Source organism: Molossus molossus, unplaced genomic scaffold (genome assembly GCF_014108415.1).
Source record: "Molossus molossus isolate mMolMol1 unplaced genomic scaffold, mMolMol1.p scaffold_m16_p_10, whole genome shotgun sequence".
In the NCBI taxonomy this organism is placed as follows: Eukaryota; Metazoa; Chordata; class Mammalia; order Chiroptera; family Molossidae; genus Molossus; species Molossus molossus.
This window is the reverse complement of record NW_023425345.1, coordinates 6,469,650-6,492,848: the sequence shown is the minus strand read 5'-3', so window position 1 is coordinate 6,492,848 and position 23,199 is coordinate 6,469,650. Positions and strand designations below refer to the sequence as shown.

General features: G+C 57.6%; 1 protein-coding gene across 1 annotated transcript; it reads right to left on the bottom strand.

The window, feature by feature from the left end:
• Positions 1-5,083: 5,083 nt before the first annotated feature.
• IFT27 (intraflagellar transport 27) lies at positions 5,084-22,856 on the bottom strand. Its single transcript, XM_036252291.1, has 7 exons — positions 22,516-22,856; positions 15,654-15,733; positions 15,256-15,315; positions 14,230-14,289; positions 11,289-11,406; positions 10,350-10,459; positions 5,084-5,279 (listed from the first exon to the last, which is right to left on the bottom strand). The coding sequence occupies exons 1-7, from the start codon at positions 22,547-22,549 to the stop codon at positions 5,181-5,183; spliced, it is 561 nt and encodes a 186-aa protein (XP_036108184.1). The 5' UTR covers positions 22,550-22,856; the 3' UTR covers positions 5,084-5,180.
• Between the last annotated feature and the right edge of the window lie 343 nt (positions 22,857-23,199).

Below are 23,199 nucleotides of genomic sequence, written 5' to 3'. Positions count from 1 at the left end.
GAGAGGTAAGTGCCTTGTCCACGGACACACAGCTGTAGGTCTAATCCCTCCCTTCTGATGTAAAGCCAGCTACTTCTAGGGGACCTCCGAGGAGTATCAAGGGCAGTCCCTGTCCTCTAGGGACGGATGTCGCCTCTGCTCTCCTGGTCTCCTGCCCCACCCACGCTCAGTGAGGGGTCACTCCCCTCTGCCCCTCTCAGAACCAGTTACATAATGGTTTTGGCAAAAAAGATGCACTTTTCTCTCACATCACTTGGACATTGCTCGGTCGATATTTTCCTCTAATGAGCCTTCCCAGTCTTCTTGCATTTTGAGCACGGGAACGAGCTCGCCACTGCGCCTCCTCGTGTTTATCTGCTCTGTTCACCGGCACAGAGCAAGAGCGGCCGAGCTCGCGTGCGTAGCGACCACAGAACCCACACAGGGCTGCAAGCTGCATTCTTAATCCTGGCTCTGTCACTAACCATCTGCAACCTAAAGAAGTCACTCTCTGGTTCGTCTGTCTCCAAAGTAAGTAAAGGATAACACATTTAAAAAGATCAATTGGAAAAGGGGGGCAGACAGCTCTAAGTTGGGCTGGAAAGATGTTTCCCAAGTGTTTGCTAATGCTAGAGGTGGATGAAGCCTCATCTTCCCTGCCCCACCAGCTCTCGGATGAACTGTGATGTCCCTTACCTGGTCTCCTTACTTCCAGGCACTTTCTCTCCCACTCCATCTTCCAGGCCCCCCCTCCCCCAGGTTGATCTTTCTAAAGCAGAAATCCAGGTGAGTCACCTCTGTTAAAACCCTACTGGCTCCCCACTCCCTTCTGGAAAAAGCCCGACTCCTCTGCTCTGTGTGATCACAGCTCCATGCTTTGGCTTTGCCTTCTCTCCAACCTCTCCCCTGCTCCTCACCCTGCACTGCAGGCAGTTCCCCAAGAGGGCCCCCAGCTTCATGCCTCAGGACCTTTGCACATGCTATTTCCTTTGTCTGGAATGCTCTTCCCCCATTAGCATCAGGTATTTTCCTGCAAGGTCCCTGGAAACCCTCCCTGCCCACCAGATCTGAGATCCTTGAGGACACAGCCTCAGTCACCCCTGATATCACAGGCGCTGCACAGAAATGGACACAGTGTGGTTGGGCCACACAGGTGCACAACCAAAGACTTCTCTTTACATCTCCAGAGGGGCAGACTCCTCCGACAGCTTTAGGTTAGTATGAGTCTCAGTTCCCACCCTGGGCGCCACTGAAACCATGCTTACGAACACCCCAGTTTGGGACAGGACATTTTTAGTTTTCAGTATTCCACTTTAAAAAACACAACATCTTAGCACCGAGACGAATGCATTTTATCAGACACTGAGCAGGTTGCCTCCTGTCCACCAGTCTCCTTGCAGAAGACGTTCTAACAATGCGCCTCCCCCACCAGAGTCTACAGGGCTGGCTCACACGGCAGAAGTGTCACCGTGAACCACTGGGTCTGGGGACAACCTCCGGGGCTGCTCCCACACTCCCCACATCTGAACAGGAACCCCAACAAAGGAAAGTGCCTGAGCGTCAGAGGCATCGTGTTTGAACTGGGGAACCGGTTTACGGTTCTGAACACTCATTCCAAAACGAGCCCGCCTGCGGAGTCTGCCCCCCGCCCCACCCTGGGCCTCCCTGTCCTGGTGGGTGAACCCAAGCCGTGTCAGCAGGCAGCTAAGGACACTGCAGAGGGTCAGCTTCACAGAGCCGGGGGGAACCACTTCTAGAGGGAAGGAAACCGTGGAGGACAGTGACCAGCGCCTCCTCCTCAGTCCAGGAGACAGCAGGGGCTCTGGGCTCCCGCGCCCACCTGCGGCAGCTGGGAGACCTTGGCCCGGGCGCTTTCTGGGTCCCCCAGGGGTGTCGAAGTCAAGTGTTGCTCAGCTCTCTCCTCTACGGGTTGTAGGTGATTCTAGGACAGGGCCCGAGTCGCAGCCCGCTCGGTAACTCCCCGAAGTCCGTCCACACAGGCCATGCTCATCTGAGTGCCAGGGCCCACCTGAGGGGCTGATGAACCAGCCTTGCCCAGTGCATGCCAGACTCTGCCCTCTCTCGTCTTAGAGGTCACCTTCTCAGGGAGGTCTTTCCTGAGCTCTTTAGGGAAGTGCAGTGATTTTGAGGGGAATTAATAACCACTTACTACGTTTCCAAAGCTGTGCCGGGCATTGCGAGGAGATAAAATCTAAGATGTCTTTCTCCTCTGGCATCCGGTAGCCTTGTGGTAGAATCTAGATTCCTCCCAGTGTGGCCCCTGCTCACCTCACCTCCCTCTGCTTTTCCCGACACCCACCAGGCACCTCCGCTGGTCTGAAGGTCCTTGACTCTCCATGTTGCGCCTCAGGGCCTTTGCACTTGCTGTCCTTGCTGCTGGATGGCTTGTCCCCCTGATGGCCACGTGACTGTCAGACCTTAAGTTCACTGTCACTTCCCCTGAGTTTTTCCAGCCCACCCAACCTAGTTACCCCACAAATCACGGCCCGTCACAGGCCCATTCTGTTGTCTGGATGGCATGGGGCACGGTTGAAACCACCTCCATCATTTCTCTATTGCAGAACCAGTTCATTGGGGAATCTCGACTCAGTGGGCTCCACATCTCAACCATCTTACTTTCCACCACTCTGCTGAGTCCCCCTTCCTGCTGGGCCCTCAGGACAGGCCACTCTGAACACGTTTCGGGCACTTTTATTTGTGAAAACTCAGACAGGCCAGTTCGAAGTTCCGAGGCATGACCAGAGCTCCTCTCCAGGAGCGGGGGAGCAAGAGCTCTCTCTCTCTCTGGGTGCCTCCCCAGGGTTGGGGTGCTTCTGCTCCTGGCTGGTCCCTTCTACTGTGATCTCCCTGGAGATAGGGGTGCCTGGCCGTTTTGGGGCCGAGCCTCCTCTGTGGCTGGCATTTCCTGAGGGGTGGGTGGCTACATGCCCCAGCCCTGCCAGCAGAACAGCCCCCGACTTTTCCAGGGGAAAGCAGCTCCCTGTGCCCAGGACCTGTCTGGAGAACCCAGTGACACCCGTCTGTGGCCTTTTGAGGTAGGGGTACCTGCTCTCCCTGCTGATGATGCAGGCTTCTCCCCACTGAGTCCCCCCAGTTCCTGGGGCTGCCTGCCAGGCTCCCCCAAGGATGCCCTCACCACCGTGCCTGCAGTTGGCACCAGGTTTCTGCAGCTCGGTGAGCACCCAGCTGGGCACGAGGTGCCAGCCTCTTCTTGGCAGCGGCCTCCATCTCAGGAGTCCCGCGGGGCCTCGCTCGCTTGGTTCTGGGGTGGGGCAGAGGGAGTGGTACCCACTCGCCAACACCACGTCGACCCTCGCTCCCTCGCCTCAATATTCTTATGTGGACAGGGAAGAGCAAGGGTTGGGGTGGCTTCTGGAGGCAGTGACGATTCTGCCAGCTCCTGTTGTGCCACAGGGGAGGTGTCTGGCCTTAGCCTTCTGTGCTCTCTTTAGGAAGTGGGTTACTTAGCATCTCTTTGTCCACAGCTGTGCTTCCCAGTAACCAGTTCTGGGGCAACGGTACATGTCCCCCCCAGGTCTTCTGGGGGATTTACAGGTCTTCCCCCTGGAACACGAGGAGGCAGCCTGGCGTTACCAATTCTGGGGCAACGGTACATGTCCCCCCCAGGTCTCCTGGGGGATTTACAGGTCTTCCCCCTGGAACACGAGGAGGCAGCCTGGCGTTACCAATTCTGGGGCAACGGTACATGTCCCCCCCAGGTCTCCTGGGGGATTTACAGGTCTTCCCCCTGGAACACGAGGAGGCAGCCTGGCGTTACCAATTCTGGGGCAACGGTACATGTCCCCCCCACATCTCCTGGGGGATTTACAGGTCTTCCCCCTGGAACACGAGGGAGGCAGCCTGGCGTTGCTGGCGCCGGAGAGATGCCCGCACATGGCGGCCCCCGGCGCTCTCCTCTGAGGACTCGGGAGGAAGCGGCTGTGGCTGCAGTGACTTCCCGGAGCAGTAACCAGGGCAAGGGGGAAGGCAGGGGCCTGGCGTGGGTGACCCCATGTCCCAGGTGTCCTTCTCCTGCCACTCCCCTGGTCACAGTGACCTTGAGGGCAGCCTAACCCTCACCCTTTGCGTGAAAAGCCCGCCACCTTCTCAGGCCTGGCCGAGCCCGGGGCGGCAGGAGGGGGTGGGGCGGCTGTGAGCGCGCTGGCGTCCGTGATCCTGGCTCTCACTCGGCTACGTCACCTAGTTCCCTGACTCCGGTTCTTCACTTGTGAAGAGGGATAAGACTCTCCTTGTAAAGATTAAATTAGCCCATACGTGTAACGTGCTTAGCTCTTGCAGAGACAGGACAGGTCAGGACCAGTACCCAGAGCCACTTCCATGATCATCACAGTCGCTGGGACCAACCCAGGTCTGTCTGCCCCCGCAGCTGGCGCTCTCGGCACCCTGCCCCCCACTCCGAGGCTCGGGCTGGGGTGACGACGCCCTCTGGTGCTCTAGAACCGAGAGGCCGAGACCCTCGGGTGAGGGTGAGTCAGAGGTGGCCTTCGATGCCAACCACACCTGCCCCGACGCACAGGGCACCGAGGAGCCTCCGGGGGCTGTCATCACAGCGAAGGCCATGCTTTAGGAAGATTAATCTGGCAGAGGAGGATGGAGAACAGTCAAGCTCAGTACAAAGAATTATGACTGCTGCCGGCGCCGAGCGGGTCACCAAAGGGAAGTGGCCTGGTTCTCGGCGCCCTGGGCGCTCAGGGTTCCCGGCAGCGGGGAGGGGCTGGCTCCCTGCGAGGAACCAGGGAGGCCAGCAGAGGGCACTGTTGGCTGGTGACAGTGGCCCCAGTGAGGGAGCTCGGGCAGCTGGACAGCGAACAGGCAGCAAACCCAGGGTGTTAGAATAAGAAAGGGGGGGCCCCCAGCCCTGCGGCACCTCAGCTTTGGGGAGTCGAGTCGACTGTGGGGGCTGCTCTCAGTGGAAGGCCCTTCAGGGAGGGGGACACCCACTCCACAGGCGCAGCCCGGCTCCCAGGCTGCTCCGCGACCAGCAGCCAAAGTGCACATGGAGCCAGGCTGCCTGGCCAAGGACGGGGGAGCTGCTGCTGCTACATTTTCTCATTTTATTTGAAGCTGTCACGACAGATTGGAGGCGCCGGGTGATCCCGTCTTCTCTCGTCTTCCGAGGAGACGGGCCCACGGCCAGACAGCCTGCAGCACCCAGGCCCTCACGCCAGCGCGTGGAAAACCTCCACCTTCTCGCGGTACAGCTGGTGGAACTGCCGGGCCAGGCACTGGAAGGGGGCTTCGTAGTTTTTCGTGTCCTTCTGTGGAGACAGGTCAGAGGGCGGTCACACTGTGTCACCAGAGCCGGCACTCACCTCGCCTCCCGTCCACACACACCTCATTCACCCGCACACCACGCGGGAAGGCCGCCAGCATTGTGCCCTTCCAGCCGGAAGGAAACAGACAGCGACAGTGAGTAACCTGCCCAAAGCCACGCTCAGTGGCGGGGCTGGGTTTGAACCTACATCTGCTTCCGCAGAGCCTGTCCTTCCAGCCACTCGCTGAGACACGGTGTTCAAGGGAGACTTCTTTCTGGCCTGTCTTTGACTGAGGCCCCAAAGGCCACGGCAACATAACACACAGCAAGGACCCCACACTCCTGACGGAGGGCCAGGCAAGATGGGCCCGCGCTCACCTCCAGGTCAGGGCTGTCCTGTGGCCTTTCCCTCCGGGAGGGCACCCTGCTCAGCAGGAGGTGCCAAGAGAAAGCCGAGGCCGGGGGCTTCGGCCCGTGCTGGGTCCAGGCCAGGGAAGAACTGACGTGTGATGGGGCTGGCTGTTGTGGTGGCCAAGCCAGGGGAGGGCTCTGCAGGATGGCAGCCCTGCTCCTCCGTCCACCTGAGGCTGCAGCCTCCCGGCCCTGGAGCAGCAGACAGCCAGGGGGCGGAACAGGAGCGCCAGCCTGGAGCTGTCTTACCGGGACTTTGCAGGGACAGCTTCCAGGAGCATGGGTCCCAACAAGAACAGCCAGCCGGGACCCCAGGCTGCAGGAGGGGTGAGGAGGGGTCACCTGCCAGAAGGAGCCGGCAGCTGAGAGCTCCACTGGGGGGCAGGGCGGGGCATCTGAAGTGCTGATGGAGCATCGGCCTGAGACACCTGGCAAGTCGGGGGGGGGGGGGGGGGGGGCACAGCAGGTGGCAGTAGAGACCCCCGCCCCTCTCTCTGCACCTCTCCCCTTTCCCCGCAGGCTGTGACTGAGCTGGGGAAGGCGCAGGTGCAGAAGCAGAAGCAGCCGCCGCACCCCGCTTCCCAAAGCAGGCGCAGGGCAGGCGCTGGCGTTAAATCAAGTCAGGGTTCCGACCGTCACCAGGGCTAGGCAGCTTAATAACAAAAATGATATTTTTGTGACTAACTGTTCAAAGGACCTTCTCTCACCGTGTGCACATACATATTTTAAAATTTTAATCCAATTTATTTAAACTAAAAAAAAAACAAACACGAAACACCGGTTTCTCCCACCCCACCCACCTCTGGCAACCGCTGATCTGTTCTCTGTATCCACGCCCTTGTTTTTTAACGACGTCACATATTAGAGTGTCTGACTTATTTCACTTAGCATAATGCTCTCCAGGTTCATCCACGCTGTTGTAAATGGCAGGATTTCCATTTTTTTAATGGCTTGATAACATTCCATTGCGTATATATGTACCATAATCGCTTTGTCCATCGACGGCCACCGAGGCTGTTTCCGCACCGTGGCTGTTGTGAACACCGCTGCAGTGACCTCTCTGGTCAGGTGTAGGGCGGACATGAGAGGAGGAACTGTCCTGCCCGCGAGCTCCGTGGGTTGTGCAGAGCATAAACTCCCAGCAACGCCAACGTCAAACAGTAAGACTGGACCCCTATTTTGCACCATTTACAGAAACCAGCTCAAAATGGATCAAAGACCTGAACTTAAGACCTGAAACCATAAAACTCCCAGGAGAAAACATCAGGCCAAAGCTCCCTGACGTCGATCCTGGCGATGGTGTTATGGGAACGACACCAAGAGCACAGGGAAAGCTGACGCGACAAGCGGCCCCATGGAACTGCACGGCTCTGCCCAGCACAGGCGACAACACGACGAGCTGGGGGCCTACAGGATGGGAGAACACATCTAACCACACACCGATAAGGGGCTAATACCCAAAACAGAGAACTTGGACAACTCAATAGCAAAAACACAAACGAGCGGATAAAAAATGGGCAAAGGACCTGAGTGCACATTTTTTCAAAGAAAATATGCAAATGGCCAACAGGTATACAAAAAGGTGCTCAGCATCACTAATCATCGGGGAAAATGCAAATCAAAACCACAGTGCGCCGTCACCTCACACCTGTTAGAATGGCTGTCACCAAAGACAGGAAAGGCCTGGTGCTGGGGAGGACGCGGAGAGGGAACCCCTGTGCACTGCCGGTGGGGTGGCGAACTGGCGCAGCCACCGTGGAGGTCAGCATTGCACGAAGTGAAATAAGTCCGACAGAGAAAGACAAATACCATACGATCTCACTTCCACGTGAAATCTAAAAAAACAAGACCTCACAGAAACAGAGCAGATTGGAGGCTGCCAGGGGCGGGGAGGTGGGGCGGGGGGTGACACGGGTGCAGGTGGTCAGAGAGTACACTCCTGCAGTGGTAAGAGGAGTAGCTCTGGGGATGGAAATGAAGAGGGTGGAGTAGCCACGTGGGCCCACCGTGAGGTCTGCCAGTGACTGCGCTGCCTTCGCAATGCTGCATCTTGGCATCAAGACTGGCCTGTCTCAGACTTCGGTTATATTTCCTTTTTAATTACAGCTTTCTCAGGGGGGACTAGTTAACTCGCACAGTTAATACCAAGTGCTTAACTGCAGCCTCTGCAAGTCAATTTATACCCGTGGGTCCCTAACGCAGCTACAAACGCGAGCAGAGTCAGACCGGAGCCCCGGGCCCTCTGGAGTTGATTTGCGCTCCATCAAGAGTTCTGGGGAGCACGGCATATTGAGGTGAGGAGGCAGTTTCACAAAGGGGAATGTCGGAAGGGGAATAGTAAAACATTGTTTGCTGTGAGCACGGCTTACTGCTTTGCGCCACGGTGTGCTGTGTCAGAATCCCGCTCGCCAATCCGAACTTCACTAAGCTAGCGTTAGTGATGTGTGGGCCAGGGCAAGAGTGGCACGTCTGTACACCTGGGGACTCAGGGTTTAGTAAGTGATGTAAGTTAGATGACTCGGCGGATGTACTTTAGGGAAGCTGCCAGGGGGCGTCTACGGAGCGCCCGACGGCTAAGTGTTCTGGTTCCCCATCTGACTTCAGCCTCACCCTGCTCCTCAACGAGGGGCATGGCTGACTGTCTCCACGCGACAGGTGAGGAGCCTGGGGCACCACCAGGTTAAGTCACTTGCCGAAGACCACGCTAGTTCTGCCTCCCCAGTGCTCAGAGCGCCTGCCTTGCCTGCTCCACCCTCCTTAGCAAGCACGCCTCTCTGGGGATTCGACGCTCCCATCCGCCTCTCTGGGGGGTTCGACGTTCCCATCCGCCTTTCTCGGGGTGTTCGACGCTCCCATCCGCCTCTCTGGGGGGTTCGACGCTCCCATCCGCCTCTCTGGGGGGTTCGACGCTCCCATCCGCCTCTCTGGGGGGTTCGACGCTCTCATCCGCCTCTCTGGGGGGTTCGACGTTCCCATCCGCCTTTCTGGGGGTGTTCGACGTTCCAATCTGCCTTTCTAGGGGGTGTTCGACGTTCCAATCTGCCTTTCTGGGGGTGTTCGACGTTCCAATCCGCCTTTCTGGGGGGTTCGACGTTCCCATCCGCCTTTCTGGGGGTGTTCGACGTTCCCATCCGCCTTTCTGGGGGGTTTGACGTTCCCATCCGCCTTTCTGGGGGGTTCGACGTTCCCATCCGCCTTTCTGGGGGTGTTCGACGTTCCCATCCGCCTTTCTGGGGGGTTTGACGTTCCCATCCGCCTTTCTGGGGGTGTTCGACGTTCCCATCCGCCTTTCTGGGGGGTTCGACGTTCCCATCCGCCTTTCTGGGGGGTTCGACGTTCCCATCCGCCTTTCTGGGGGGTTTGACGTTCCCATCCGCCTTTCTGGGGTGTTTGACATTCTCATCCGCCTTTCTGGGGGGTTTGACGGGGGTTCGACGTTCCCATCCGCCTTTCTGGGGTGTTCGACGTTCTCATCCGCCTTTCTGGGGGGTGTTCAACGTTCCAATCTGCCTTTCTGCTGGATTAGACATTCCCATCCGCCCTTCTGGGGGGCTCGACGCTCCCATCCGCCCTTCTGGGGGGCTCGACGCTCCCATCCGCCATTCTGGGGGGCGCTGGACGCTCCCATCCGCCCTTCTGGGGGCTCGACGCTCCATCCGTACAGCCACTGGGCAGCAGCACTGGTCTGTCGAGTTTCATAGATGCAACAACGAACTGTCTGTGGCTCACGTGGGTTTTAAGTAGAAAACGACCTGTAGGCTATTGGCTAATTAGCCCACTGTCTCTTGGAGGCTAAAGGATACGGTCCAGGGGCCACAAGGCCAGGGGTGAGGTCCACATTACAACCGTGGATGTGCCCCGCCTGCGGGTCTCCCCGACAGCCCGGGAGGCGCTGCAGCGCCTGGGCCCTGCTGGCTCTAAGCCCCTCAGGCTGCCCTGCAGGGGCGTCTTCACTCCACTCCCATCTGCAGAGTGACACGCAAACACGTCGAACTGGGACAGCGTGGGTCACATGCCTGCCTGCACCCTGGACGCAGGGAGGCGGGACCACGAAACTCCTAACACAGGAAGGGGGTTCACCAGCATTGGACAGCTAAAACCCTGAAGTGTGTGTACTGAGGGTGCCAGGAACGGATCACTCCGACGCCTCTCAGTGAGCCCCTGCAGACTACTGGAGGGCAGCCTGGGCCCGCAGGCACCTCGGCCGCGGCAGGGGGGCCGGGAGCACTGAGGGGAATCAGAAGCTGTGGATCCCAGTCCTGGCTTAGGCCTCCACGAGTCGTGTGACCTTGGGCAAGTCACTTGACCTCCTCAACATGGAAGTGGGAACTGGGGGACCAGCTCCTGGTGCACAGGGCTGAATGTGAGGGTCTATGAAGTAATGTTCCAACAACACCTAACTCATAGCATCTCATGCAGACGTCAAGCGTCCCTGTAATTGAATACAATCCGCTTGTATTTTTCACTGAGACACAACTTTTCCTGGGGCTGGCTGATCTGCTTTGCTGAAATCACGAGACTCTGGCTATACCGAGAGGTGATCCTGGGCTAAGAATGTAAACATCAGTTCCAAATCAGCTTGACGTGTATGACGTCACGTGAGATGCCGCGTCCAGCAGAGACCCACCCCACACTCGGCTACCGAGCAAGTGGAGGCACTTACCACGGATGTTTCAAAAAATTCCAGGCCTTGGCCCAGCGCCCACTCGTGGGCCTGAGCCGCGTCCACCGCTCGCCTGCCGGCCAGGTCTGTCTTGTTGCCCACTAACACACCTACCCAGAAGAACAACCAAACAGTCAGTGTGTTCACCTGGCAGCCTGGAGGGACGCGGCCAGCAGGCTGACCCTGCAGGGCGTGGAAGCTCGTGTGAGGCTGCCCAGTGGGAGCAAGACCAGGACACTAACGTGCTGACCCCAAGGGCCACAGCACAGCAGCCTTCGCTTTTCATACATCTTCCGCTGGGCCCTTTTCCTAGACCTCACGGGTACCTGTCTGCTTTGTTTCCTTAAGGCTGCAAGTGCCCTGAAGGCGAGGGCCCAATGCATGCGAGCGTTTGCGGTAAATTCCTAGCTCATGGAGCAAACTTTACAAATGGTCATTAATGCTAATCTAAGGACTGGGCTCCGAGTCAGGGATCCGGAGGTAATTTAGTTGTCCCCAGCTGCCTCAGCTGCAGCTAATTTTTGAGCCTGTCTCTGGAGATCATTTTTCCTGGTCTGTAATGAGGAGGATTTGTTGATCTCACATACGAATGAAAAAGAAATTGATTTAAAGCATTCAGAAGTGACAGGACTTGCATGTTTACTTGTGCCCCACAGACAGGAGAAAATGAAGGATTCTTCCCGGGTTAGCTTTCTGGAAATAACAACTCACGTCCCTATCCCTCCTCCTGTTACCTGAGTCTCCCCACAATCCTGCAAGGTGGGTGCCATCATGCCCATTTTACAGGCTCAGAGGTGTGTGGTAACTCACTGAGGTCTGTGTTCACGCCAGACCATCATACCCAAAGCCCAGGGCACCCCCTTCTTGCACCCATAGCCAGCACTGCAATGACCTTGTGCTCTTGAACTTGAAGGGCGGAGGTGCTGCTGGCAAACCTACCTGGGAGGGAGGTGCCTGGAACCTGGGACCGTGCCTTCTCCAGCCACTTACTGCAGTTGCTGAAGGACTGCTCGTTGGTCACATCATAGACGAGACACAAGACGTTGGGGCTCTCCCACTGTGCGAGAGGGACAGGATGAGACACGTCAGTGACAGTGACTTCTAGGCTGGGAGATGTGGCCAGTTTTCTGGAAAGGGACACGTGGATGAAGGGAAATGAAAACCTATAAAGGCCACGTGAGTCTGAAAACCGAGCCACACCCACAGAAGAAACCGATTCACCCACAGGAATACGTGGAGGCTGGGCGCACGGGCAGGGCAGGTGCAGCGAGGAGGTCGAGGGTGGGTTCACACCCCTACCAGGCTGTAGTGTAGCGACTGACCTGCCCAGGTCGCACACGCTTTCCACACCAGGGGGGACGGCAGCATTGCTCTCAACAGCGGTGCCCTTGCCTGCCACTGGCCCAGGAGTTCACCCTCCCTCTCGTTCTCACTGACGCCGTGCAGGCCGGAGCACCTGGCCCGGGAGTTCATCCTCCCTCTCGTTCTCACTGACGCCCCTGCAGGCCGGAGCGCCTGGCCCGGGAGTTCATCCTCCCTCTCGTGCTCACTGAGGCCCCTGCAGGCCGGAGCGCCTGGCCCGGGAGTTCATCCTCCCTCTCGTTCTCACTGACGCCCCTGCAGGCCGGAGCGCCTGGCCCGGGAGTTCATCCTCCCTCTCGTTCTCACTGACGCCCCTGCAGGCCGGAGCGCCTGGCCCGGGAGTTCATCCTCCTCTCGTTCTCACTGATGCCCCTGCAGGCCGGAGCGCCTGGCCCGGGAGTTCACCCTCCCTCTCGTTCTCACTGACGCCCGTGTAGGCCGGAGCGCCTGGCCCGGGAGTTCATCCTCCCTCTCGTTCTCACTGATGCCCCTGCAGGCCGGAGCGCCTGGCCCGGGAGTTCATCCTCCCTCTCGTTCTCACTGACGCCCCTGCAGGCCGGAGCGCCTGGCCCGGGAGTTCATCCTCCTCTCGTTCTCACTGACGCCCCTGCAGGCCGGAGCGCCTGGCCCGGGGGTTCATCCTCCCTCTCGTTCTCACTGACGCCCCTGCAGGCCGGAGCGCCTGGCCCGGGGGTTCATCCTCCCTCTCGTTCTCACTGACGCCCCTGCAGGCCGGAGCGCCTGGCCCGGGGGTTCAACCTCCCTCTCGTTCTCACTGATGCCCCTGCAGGCTGGAGCGCCTGGCCCGGGAGTTCATCCTCCCTCTCGTTCTCACTGACGCTGTGCAGGCCGGAGCGCCTGGCCCGGGGGTTCAACCTCCCTCTCGTTCTCACTGATGCCCCTGCAGGCTGGAGCGCCTGGCCCGGGAGTTCACCCTCCCTCTCGTTCTCACTGATGCCCGTGTAGGCCGGAGCACCTGGCCCCGGAGTTCATCCTCCTTCTCGTTCTCACTGACGCCGTGCAGGCCAGAGCGCCTTCCTGCTCTGCAGGCCCAGAAGAGCACCCTTCTGTCACCAGCCAGTCCATGGACGCGTGCTGCTTGCATCTCCTTCGTAATGGCTGGCTTTTCAAAATGCGGAGGGTGCTTCCTTACTCTCCTGCTGTACCAGCCCAAGTCCAAACCAGACCACGGGACAGCGCTCTGTCCCAATCAAGACCAGGGCTGCCTCTCAGGCGCTGTCACCTTCCGGAACTGCTCAGAGTCCTAGGCATCCTGCCGCTTGGCACGGGGCCACGGAGAGCCCTGCTCAGGCTGTGATACACGTGACTTATGGCCACACCCCGGTCCCTGGAGATCCCCACCCTAGGCAGTGAGAGCCTGGTTTATTTCTGGGGTGTCAAAACCTCCCAGAGTGTGAGGGAGAATCCTCCCCTCCCGTTTTCCTTGGAAGGTCAGCCGAGTCGCTCTGCAGGGCTGGCCTCCTCACCCCAGGCTATGCTGGCTGGCGGGGCCGGCAGGACCGGGCACAGACTACGCGATGATTCGCTCCCACCTTCACTCCACAGACTAACTCAAGAACTCGAACTGGAACCACAGACGCCCCTGGCCCCTGCCCGGAGCCTTCGGGAGACACCTGCTTCCTCCAGGCCTCAGCAGGGGACCCAGAATCATCCTAGGACGGAGCTGCAGCTGGAGCGCGGAGCCTGGAGGCAGGGTAAGAGCTGAACGTGGCCCTGACCTGCCAGGCACATCCTCGCTCCTGCTGGGCAGGGCAACACCCAGCGCCCAGCCGTGCACAGGCAGGCAGGCGTGCAGTGACCCTGAACTGATGCACGAACCCATCCTGTGTGAACTTACTGTCATCAATCCGTTTCTCTTAGGCAACAATCAAAACGGGGGCAGAGAACAGTTTCTATTAAGATGTGGCCATTCTTGGAAAGGCAGCGGAGGGCTCTGGAGAGCGCAGCCCTTCCAATGAGCTCGCTGGCCCAGGTTCGCAGAGCTGTTACCTGGGAAGGACAGCACCCGGATCCGGAGGATGCTGGACAGGCACGAGGGGCCCTGGGCAGCAGGGGCACATCCCAGAGCCGAGCCCACGGGGCCAGCGTGTGGGCCGGCAGGTGGGCCTCAGGATGGGGCTCTAGGGACCCGCCCTGGAGGGTCAGGAAACGTGTGCTTCGTTCCGGGAGGCTGAGGAGGGCGGAAAGGAAACCACCGGGAGGGGCTGCTCCAAGAAGGGAGGCCCCAGGGTGGGTGCTGTGAGGGCCGAGCCAGAGCTCCAGCACCTTTGGAACCAGCCACCAGAGCTGGGGCAGAGGGTCACATGCCTGAGCCACCCCACTGGCCACAGGTCCCGAGGCTGGGAGGAGCGCCCCTTAGAGAATTCTGCCACCATAGCTTCTGCCGGCAGCCAGTGAGTGACAGGTCTGTGAGAGTGTCCAAGGGGCGGAGCTTTTGGCAGGAGGTGGTGGTGGTGGTGGTGGTGGTGGTTAGGATATAAAACCGCACGCTACTTGCCAATGTATCCAGCATTTCAGAAAACAGCTCCTTGCCGGCAGAGTCAAAAATGAAGAGCTCCTGGAATCAGAAAGGCGTGTCCAAGCAGGTCCACACGCTGGGGGCTGCAAGCCAGCGGCACTGCCCGCAGGGCACTCCCTGGGAGGTGCACACACCTGTGCGCACATCTGTGCACACACACGCACAGGGGCTGCACCTCCCCAGGGCCGGCAGCGCGCACGGGGAGAGGCCAGCCTCCGGCCTTCCGGCCTCCATCTCGAGCCAGGACCACGGTGCGCACACCGGCCAGCACTTTCTGTGCGGCGCTCACCTTCCCTAACCTCAAGCGCAGAGAAACCAGGAACAAGCTGACTTCCCACCTGGCAGAACAGAATGCTAAACAGGCTGACAAGTGCTCCGGTTTCCAAAAGGTCATTCCGCACTTTGTTAACCAAATTGATTTTCAAATCTCTGAACCACTCTTTTTAAAGGAGGTCACTGAGGAGGCCTGGGGAGGCGTACAGAGTAGGTCAGTCTGCCGTCACTCTGATGGCTAAGGTGTGACTCTGACAGGACGCAGGATGGCCCTCCAGCCCCAGTCCAAACCTCGGCCAGCAGAAGGGACAGCCCCTCCCCAGCGCTGTTGCCCAGGACGTCTCCCCAGACTCCCCCTTAGTTCCTCCGGGCACTGGGTGTCTGGCCGGCCACCAGTCACCGAGCTCACTGGTCACCCGTGCACCTGCCTCACCCCTTCTCCCTGCATCGGGGGTACTTGAAGTTGGTTTTCGCTCGTGGACCTCTGTAAGAGCGGTGATTCTTAACCCTCTCCCCAGGAAGGCGCAAACACAGCACCTTGCAATCGATGTCAGGAGGCGTGGAACCCAGAGGGACCCCGGCTGAGAACCCCGAAAAGCTCTGTGAGGGCCCACAGTTCAGTCTTACTCCCTCTACTTCGCCCTCCCTGTTCCAAGTTGTTCCCAAAGCTCAGAGGGGTCTGGGCCAAGTCCCTGAACACCTCTCATAGGAAGGATGACGGCGATCACTTACCACACTGTCCCCCGTGTCAGGGACTGGCACCATCTTCACTATCAAATCTACCCCTGTTGTCTGCGGAGGAAAACCAAGAACGTGTGTGTCAGAGGGCCCCAAGGGACGTCACAGGAGGACACAACGAGCACCCTGCGCCCAGGGGACATCCCAGCCTAGTGTCTGTGTCTGGGGCTCACGGTGGTGCAGAAGTCACAGAGGACCAACCAGTCTCGTCCAGCTCCCTGCCCAAGAGTGAGCTGTGCGTGGTGACAGAGTGACCACGGCAGACAGACCCACCACTACGGCTTGCGGAAAACACTCCCCACGTGGCCATTCAAGCAGCCTCTCGCCGGGCCTCTCGGGGCTTCCGCGGGGCCTTGGAAAAGCTGTCTCGGGGTTACCTCCCCCCGTCTCACCAGGGTGTAGTTCTTCTGGAAGTGGGTCCCGTCGCTGCGGAAGATCTGGGCCAGGGCGGTCTTGCCCACTGCGGGGTCCCCTATGCGGACAGAGCACAAGACAAACCTCACAGCCGTCTGACCTGACTCAGGACTTCCCGCTCCAGAACGCTGGTCTGGACACCAGAGACCAATGAAGTTCAGAGAAAGTGTACTTGATTCTCGCGGGGACTTGCTCTGAGGCCGCTGGCAGGGTCCTGCGTCCAAGAGACCCACCTTCAACACCCAGGGCGGCCAGAGCCACAGTTCTGCAAGCCCATCGATCCCTCCCTCCAGGCGCTGACCAGGAAGGTGTGGCCAGGCAGACCGACAGGCTCAGCTGGTTGTCTGAACCAACCTGAGCCAGCAGCTTCCATAGTTAGGGCCCTGCAGACTGTGTTTTTTTGTCTGTTTTGTTTTTGCGGGGGTGGGAGTTGAGGGTTTCTGCCTTTATGGGAAACAAAAATAAAAATGCTACACTCACCCTCCTAAAATTCATTTCCAGGTGATACTGCCCCTCCACCTGGGTGTGCCCGCCTGTGCCACTGTGGGTCCATCTTCCCAGGGGCCAAGTCTAGCTGCCACGGCAACTGTTTTCTCCAGGCTCACCTCACCCCAATGGTTCATCCCCTCTGTGTTCCTCTGTTAGTGGACAGCCCCATAAATTGGTCCCTCAAAACTAAAGGTTTATGTCACAGTTTCAGCCTGAGGTTTGGACTTCTCATAAGACTGTTGGGGGCAACTTAATCTGGAGATGCTCACAAAGGGTGCTGGCAGCAGGTGCTGCCCTGTGCCCTCCCCACCTTCCCACCGACGGCTCTGCTCGGCCTCCTTTGCTACCACGCTGTCCCCCTTTGCAAGGCCTCCGCCCGAGTCCTACACTGATTGTCCACCATCTCTCAGACCCCAGGACACCTGAATGTCCACCACCACTCAGACCCCAGGACTCCTGAATGTCCACCATCTCTCAGACCCCAGGACACCTGAATGTCCACCACCACTCAGACCCCAGGACACCTGAATGTCCACCATCTCTCAGACCCCAGGACACCTGAATGTCCACCACCACTCAGACCCCAGGACACCTGAATGTCCACCATCTCTCAGACCCCAGGACACCTGAATGTCCACCACCACTCAGACCCCAGGACACCTGAATGTCCACCATCTCTCAGACCCCAGGACACCTGAATGTCCACCACCGCTCAGACCCCAGGACACCTGAATGTCCACCATCACTCAGACCCCAGGACACCTGAATGTCCACCACCACTCAGACCCCAGGACACCTGAATGTCCACCATCTCTCAGACCCCAGGACACCTGATTGTCCACCACCACTCAGACCCCAGGACACCTGACTGTCCACCACCACCCAGACCCCCAGGACACCTGAATGTCCACCATCTCTCAGACCCCAGGACACCTGAATGTCCACCACCACTCAGACCCCAGGACACCTGAATGTCCACCATCTCTCAGACCCCAGGACACCTGACTGTCCACCACCACTCAGACCCCAGGACACCTGAATGTCCACCATCTCTCAGACCCCAGGACACCTGAATGTCCACCACCACTCAGACCCCAGGACACCTGAATGTCCACCATCTCTCAGACCCCAGGACACCTGACTGTCCACCACCACTCAGACCCCAGGACACCTGAATGTCCACCATCTCTCAGACCCCAGGACACCTGAATGTCCACCACCACTCAGACCCCAGGACACCTGAATGTCCACCATCTCTCAGACCCCAGGACACCTGATTGTCCACCACCACTCAGACCCCAGGACACCTGACTGTCCACCACCACCCAGACCCCCAGGACACCTGAATGTCCACCATCTCTCAGACCCCAGGACACCTGAATGTCCACCACCACTCAGACCCCAGGACACCTGAATGTCCACCATCTCTCAGACCCCAGGACACCTGATTGTCCACCACCACTCAGACCCCAGGACACCTGACTGTCCACCATCTCTCAGACCCCAGGACACCTGATTGTCCACCACCACTCAGACCCCAGGACACCTGACTGTCCACCACCACCCAGACCCCCAGGACACCTGATTGTCCACCATCACCCAGCCCCCAGGACACCTGAATGTCCACCATCTCTCAGACCCCAGGACACCTGAATGTCCACCACCACTCAGACCCCAGGACACCTGAATGTCCACCATCTCTCAGACCCCAGGACACCTGAATGTCCACCACCACTCAGACCCCAGGACACCTGAATGTCCACCACCACTCAGACCCCAGGACACCTGAATGTCCACCATCTCTCAGACCCCAGGACACCTGAATGTCCACCACCACTCAGACCCCAGGACACCTGAATGTCCACCACCACTCAGACCCCAGGACACCTGAATGTCCACCACCTCTCAGACCCCAGGACACCTGAATGTCCACCACCACTCAGACTCCAGGACCCCTGAATGTCCACCATCTCTCAGACCCCAGGACACCTGATTGTCCACCACCACTCAGACCCCAGGACACCTGACTGTCCACCACCACTCAGACCCCAGGACACCTGACTGTCCACCACCACTCAGACCCCAGGACACCTGACTGTCCACCACCACTCAGACCCCAGGACACCTGACTGTCCACCATCACCCAGCCCCCAGGTCACCTGACTGTCCACCACCACTCAGACCCCAGGACACCTGACTGTCCACCACCACTCAGACCCCAGGACACCTGACTGTCCACCACCACTCAGACCCCAGGACACCTGACTGTCCACCATCACCCAGCCCCCAGGTCACCTGTTTTCTGCTTTCTTGCCTCGGCACGCACGCCCCCTGACTAGCATCCTTGGCGCACCAAGGATGCTAGGACCTCTCACCCTGGCTCCCTGTTTCACTGTGGCTTCAACGCTTCTCTACTGGATTTCTCCGTGGCCTCCTGCTCTGTTCACGTCTCTCTTTTTAAATGTAAATCGTTTTTTATTTTTCGATTACAGTTGACGTACAGTATCATTTTAGTTTCAGGTGTACACCCAGTGACTGGACATTACATAACTTACTAAAGGATCACCCCGATAAACCTAGCACCCACCTGACACCACACGCAGTTATCCGCTCACTTCTGTTTTGACTTTTCTCGCCTACAATTTCCTCCCGTGGGACTACAATGTGCCGCTCGTGGCATGAGTCACGCTCACCCCTCAGGTCTGAGCGAGCCCTTCAGGTCTCGCTCTGCTGTCTCCCACCACGTCTTCCAAGGGAACCACACGCGTGCCCCCGCCCCGGAACCCGTCCGCGCAACCTCATGCAGCGCCCCAGGACCACCAGCCTCATCTGGCAGAGGAGCAGACCGAGCTGGAAGGTGGGGCAGGGCTGACGGGGGAGGAGGGGTCTGGGGGAGGTCTTGGTGGGCTTTATGTGAGAGCCACAGGATGAAAGGTCATGTCGTGAAGGTCTGTCTGCTGATGCCCAGGGCAGGGTGGGTTGGAACATGGAAAGTGGGCCACTTGGGAAGTGTTTTCAGGCAAGACCCAGTCAAGAAAACAAAATACATCAGGCATTTCTACAGAGAAATGGTAATATACAGAATTGGTGCTGAAGACCCAAGAAAGCAAAAGGAAAACAGAGATGAGGTGGGGCTGCCGGAGCTTGGAGAATCGCACAGAGCAGGATCCAGACCTCTGAGGAGGCTGCCCGCCCCGGCTGGTGCCGCAGCTCAGTCCCCAGCGTGTGAGGCCATCTCATGTCGCCGGTCACTAGGACCCACTGCACCAGCAGGGACATGACCAGCCCGACTTCAGACCATCGTGGGGTCTGTCTTAGCACCACTCCCGGTACCACAGAGCTACAGAGGTCCGGGTCCAGGCAGAAAGAGGACCGCCCGAGGAGCTTCAGTGTAGGGGTGTCGCGCGGGACGTTAATTCGGCATGGAGGACCGGGAAGGCAAGAGGGGACATTACATAAGTTTCAGGTGTACAACATTGTAAGTCAGTATCTGTATACTTATTCTTTTGATGTCTGAAAATCCCTCGAATACAAGCTTCCAGGTCTCCCCAATTTAAGTCCAAATCCTGCCCTTCTCTGCCAGGCCAAGCTCAGTGTCCTCCCTGCACAGCCTCTGAAGGTCATCTCTCCCTCCTGTCTCACCTGAGTGCTAATGTGGCTCACTGCTCCTGGCACGAGACCTAGGTCAGAACAAACTTCCGGTGAGGGCCTATCAGCATCCGCACCCATATGGGGAGGCCATACGTCACAGTGCCTCGGGCACCGACTCCCGCTCCATCATTACAAGCTGTGTGACTGTGAGTCAGTCATCACTCTGGGCCTCAGCTGTACCATCTGCAAAATGGGGATAACAGCACCTATTTCACAGAACTGCTATGAGGATTTAATGTGTTCATATGTGCAGTGCCTGACGTGTGTTAAGTCATAGTTGAGTGATTTTAAGTAAGTAACAAGTAGATCCATGTTAAGCGTGATTTTCTCTCCTGCCCTGAGCCAGCGCATGGCAGCTGTGCCTTGAGGTGTCTCTCGGTATCTGTTGGCTGTGTTGTAAGTTCTCATGTACATCTCTGCACTTCCTGGAGTGTAGGGGCTGTCCTGGCTCGTCCTTGTACTCCCTCCACATCTCCAGCGGTGACTTGCACTTAGGAGGTGCTCAGTAAAAGTCTGTTGAATGAATAAGCACTTGAATCGAATATCAGGTCCTTTGTTATGTGAGAGAAAAAAGGCAGATGAACTCACTTTAACCAGTAGGACTGTGAGGGGAAAGGAAAAACAAAACCAGAGAGGTGTGTGTGAGGTGGGGTGGGTGGAAAACCAGAATTGGGTGGGTAGTGGTGGGTGGAGCTGACTGGCTGTGCTGAGGTCTTCTGGTCCCTGGAGACTTTCAAGAGGAGATGGCCTTGAGGCTGTGAAGGGGGCTGCGGACTGAGGCCAGGCTGGAGCTCAGGAATCACTCAGGCAGTGGTTGAAATCAGCTGAAACAGTAGCTGAGGGAAGGAGTGTAAAGAAGGGTCAGGAGTCTAGAATCAAGGCTCGAGGACAGTACAGCTTGGGGCTAAGACCAAAGCCCTGGGAATCAGATCACCTGGGTCTAGATCCCAGCTCTGCCACATCCAGCTGTGTGACCCAGGGCAAGTGTCTTAACCTCTCTGGGCCTCAACTGCCCCATCTGTAAATGATGAAGACCATAATATGGACCCCACGGAATTGAGGATTCAGCGAGACGACTGCGGTGAGGGTGCAGCACAGTGTAGCCCATGGAAAGTGTGCAGTAATTTAGTTCCATGATGGACGATGAATTAAAAAAGAAATAAAGAAAGAATAGCTGGAGAGAGAAGCCCATTAAAAAAAAAAAAATCTAGCCTTGGCCAGTTGGGTTCAGTGGTTAGAGCAACAGGTTTGATTCCCAGTCGAGGGCATGTACCTAGTTGCAGGTTGATCCCTGGCCTCAGTAGGGTCCTATGGGAGGCATCTCACAGTGATGTTTCTGTCTCTTTCCCTTCCTCCCTCCCTTCCAGTCTATCTAAAAATCAATGAAAAAATATACTCAGGTGAAGATTAACCAAAAAAAAAAAAAAATCTAACTTCAGAAAAAACATTCCCACCTTATCCACGAGAAAACTGAGGCACAGAAGTGCTGGCCAGGAGGACACAGCCGAGGAGCGGAACAGGCAGAGTGATTTCTGTGGCACGATGCTGCCTCCCTGGCGCTGGCGACCAGGGGCTGCTCGAGAACCCTGGTCCCTTTGCTCCAGTATGACCTGAGTCACTGTTGTCAGCCATCTCTCTCTGTGACCCTTTTATTTCCAAATTAGAAAAGTCATTAAAAATATCATCTATTCCAGTCTGGAAGGGATGAATTAAAAACAAAGAATCTTTTTCCTCTTTATAATTCCTCACTGCTTCTTTCCTGAGCCAGTCAAGGGACCCTGGAAAGGTTACAGGTTTCAAGTCTAACCTAGGTTAAGAGTTCTGGAGTTGGGCAGATCTGGGAGTTGAAATCCTGCCTATAACCTTCCTTCACTATGGGTGGCCTTGGGTAAGAGACTACCTCTCAGTGCCTCAGGAAGGTCAGGACAATACAGCATCTACCTACCCCACTGTGTTGGTGTGAGGAAGGAATGAGACAGCGTGCCTGGCAGGCAGCAAGGACTCGATAAAGTCCATGTGTGTGCTGTGGTCACAGGTCTATAATCCAGGCAAATGTTTTTCTTAAATCTGCAGCCTGATACAAAGAGGGCACCATAAATGTGAGTGCCACATTGTCAATCAGTCTACAAATGTTTACTGAGGACCTACTAGATTCCAGATGTTGTTCTGGGTGCTTGGGATGCATCAGTCAACCAAACAAAAATTCCTGTCTTTGGGGAATCCAACATTTATGTCCCCCTGGGCGTGGGCAGCAGTTACGTTAAAGACAACACTTTTTGCAAACTCTGGTCACTGTCCATCACTGTCTAACCCCTGTTATCAGAGGGGGCGGGGTCAGGAAAAATCCCATAAGGACTACCAAAATCATTGATGCCTAACTTCGGGGTACAGCACGCGGGTTAGCTGAAGCACCTTCGCTCGGTGTGCTCAGCCTGATGTTTAAGGAGTCCAGCCTCCCCGAGTGCAGCTCAAGCTGGTGAAGGTGGTTTCGGAGTAGGACAGGGAGTCGGGGAAATCAGCCAGAGCTACCAATGTGCTCTGGACGAACATTCTCCCACGCCTAATGGAATTTACACGATCAGTGATTGCATTACCTCGCCTTTGGGAGAAAGGGAAGGAAGGTAGACAATTTACGTGGACAAAAGCTCTCGATAACTTATGAGGTCTCTGAACACCGGACACTGTAAATTTCAGACTCACCTGCCAGAATGCATTTGGCTGCCAACTTCACCATGGTAACCAACCACCTCCACAGATCACAGGGGAAGAGCGGCGGCTACAGGCGTTGGGGCCCGTGCCCGCGGGGAAAACGGGGACAGACGGGGACTGGACCCTCTGGGCGGCACTGGGGGCGGGTATCGGTCACTAGGGTTGGGGGCGGGGCACAGGGCGCTCCAGATGCGGCCCGGCTCAAGGCCTCAGTAGGCCGCCTGGAAGATGCAAGCGAGGTGACACGGCTCCGGCTCCCCGCCCAGCCACTGCCAGGTGGGGATCATCAGGCTGACCTGCAACCCTGGCGCCCCAGGCACCGCGCCAGACGCACTGGCCGGACAACCGCCTGCCCCGCCTCCTCCACCTCCTCTCTGACCCTCGATTGGCTGCCACCAGAAGCTCCCACCCCGAAGGCTTTCGAAGACCAGTGGGAGGACGGGGCGGGGCAAACAGATCTTTCTTGCAAAGCAATTCGTAGTAGTGTCTGCTCTTCAAGTTTATCCTGCTTGGCTAATGGTTTTAGGAAATGTCAATCATTTCACCTCCCACCCCCACGCACTGCCGGAAAGTTCTAGGAAAAGAAGCGCCAACATCCTGTAGCCAGAGTAGTGATAGAACAAGCATTCTGATTGGCTATAGGCTGGCATGGTCCATCTTCGGAGGAATGGGGAT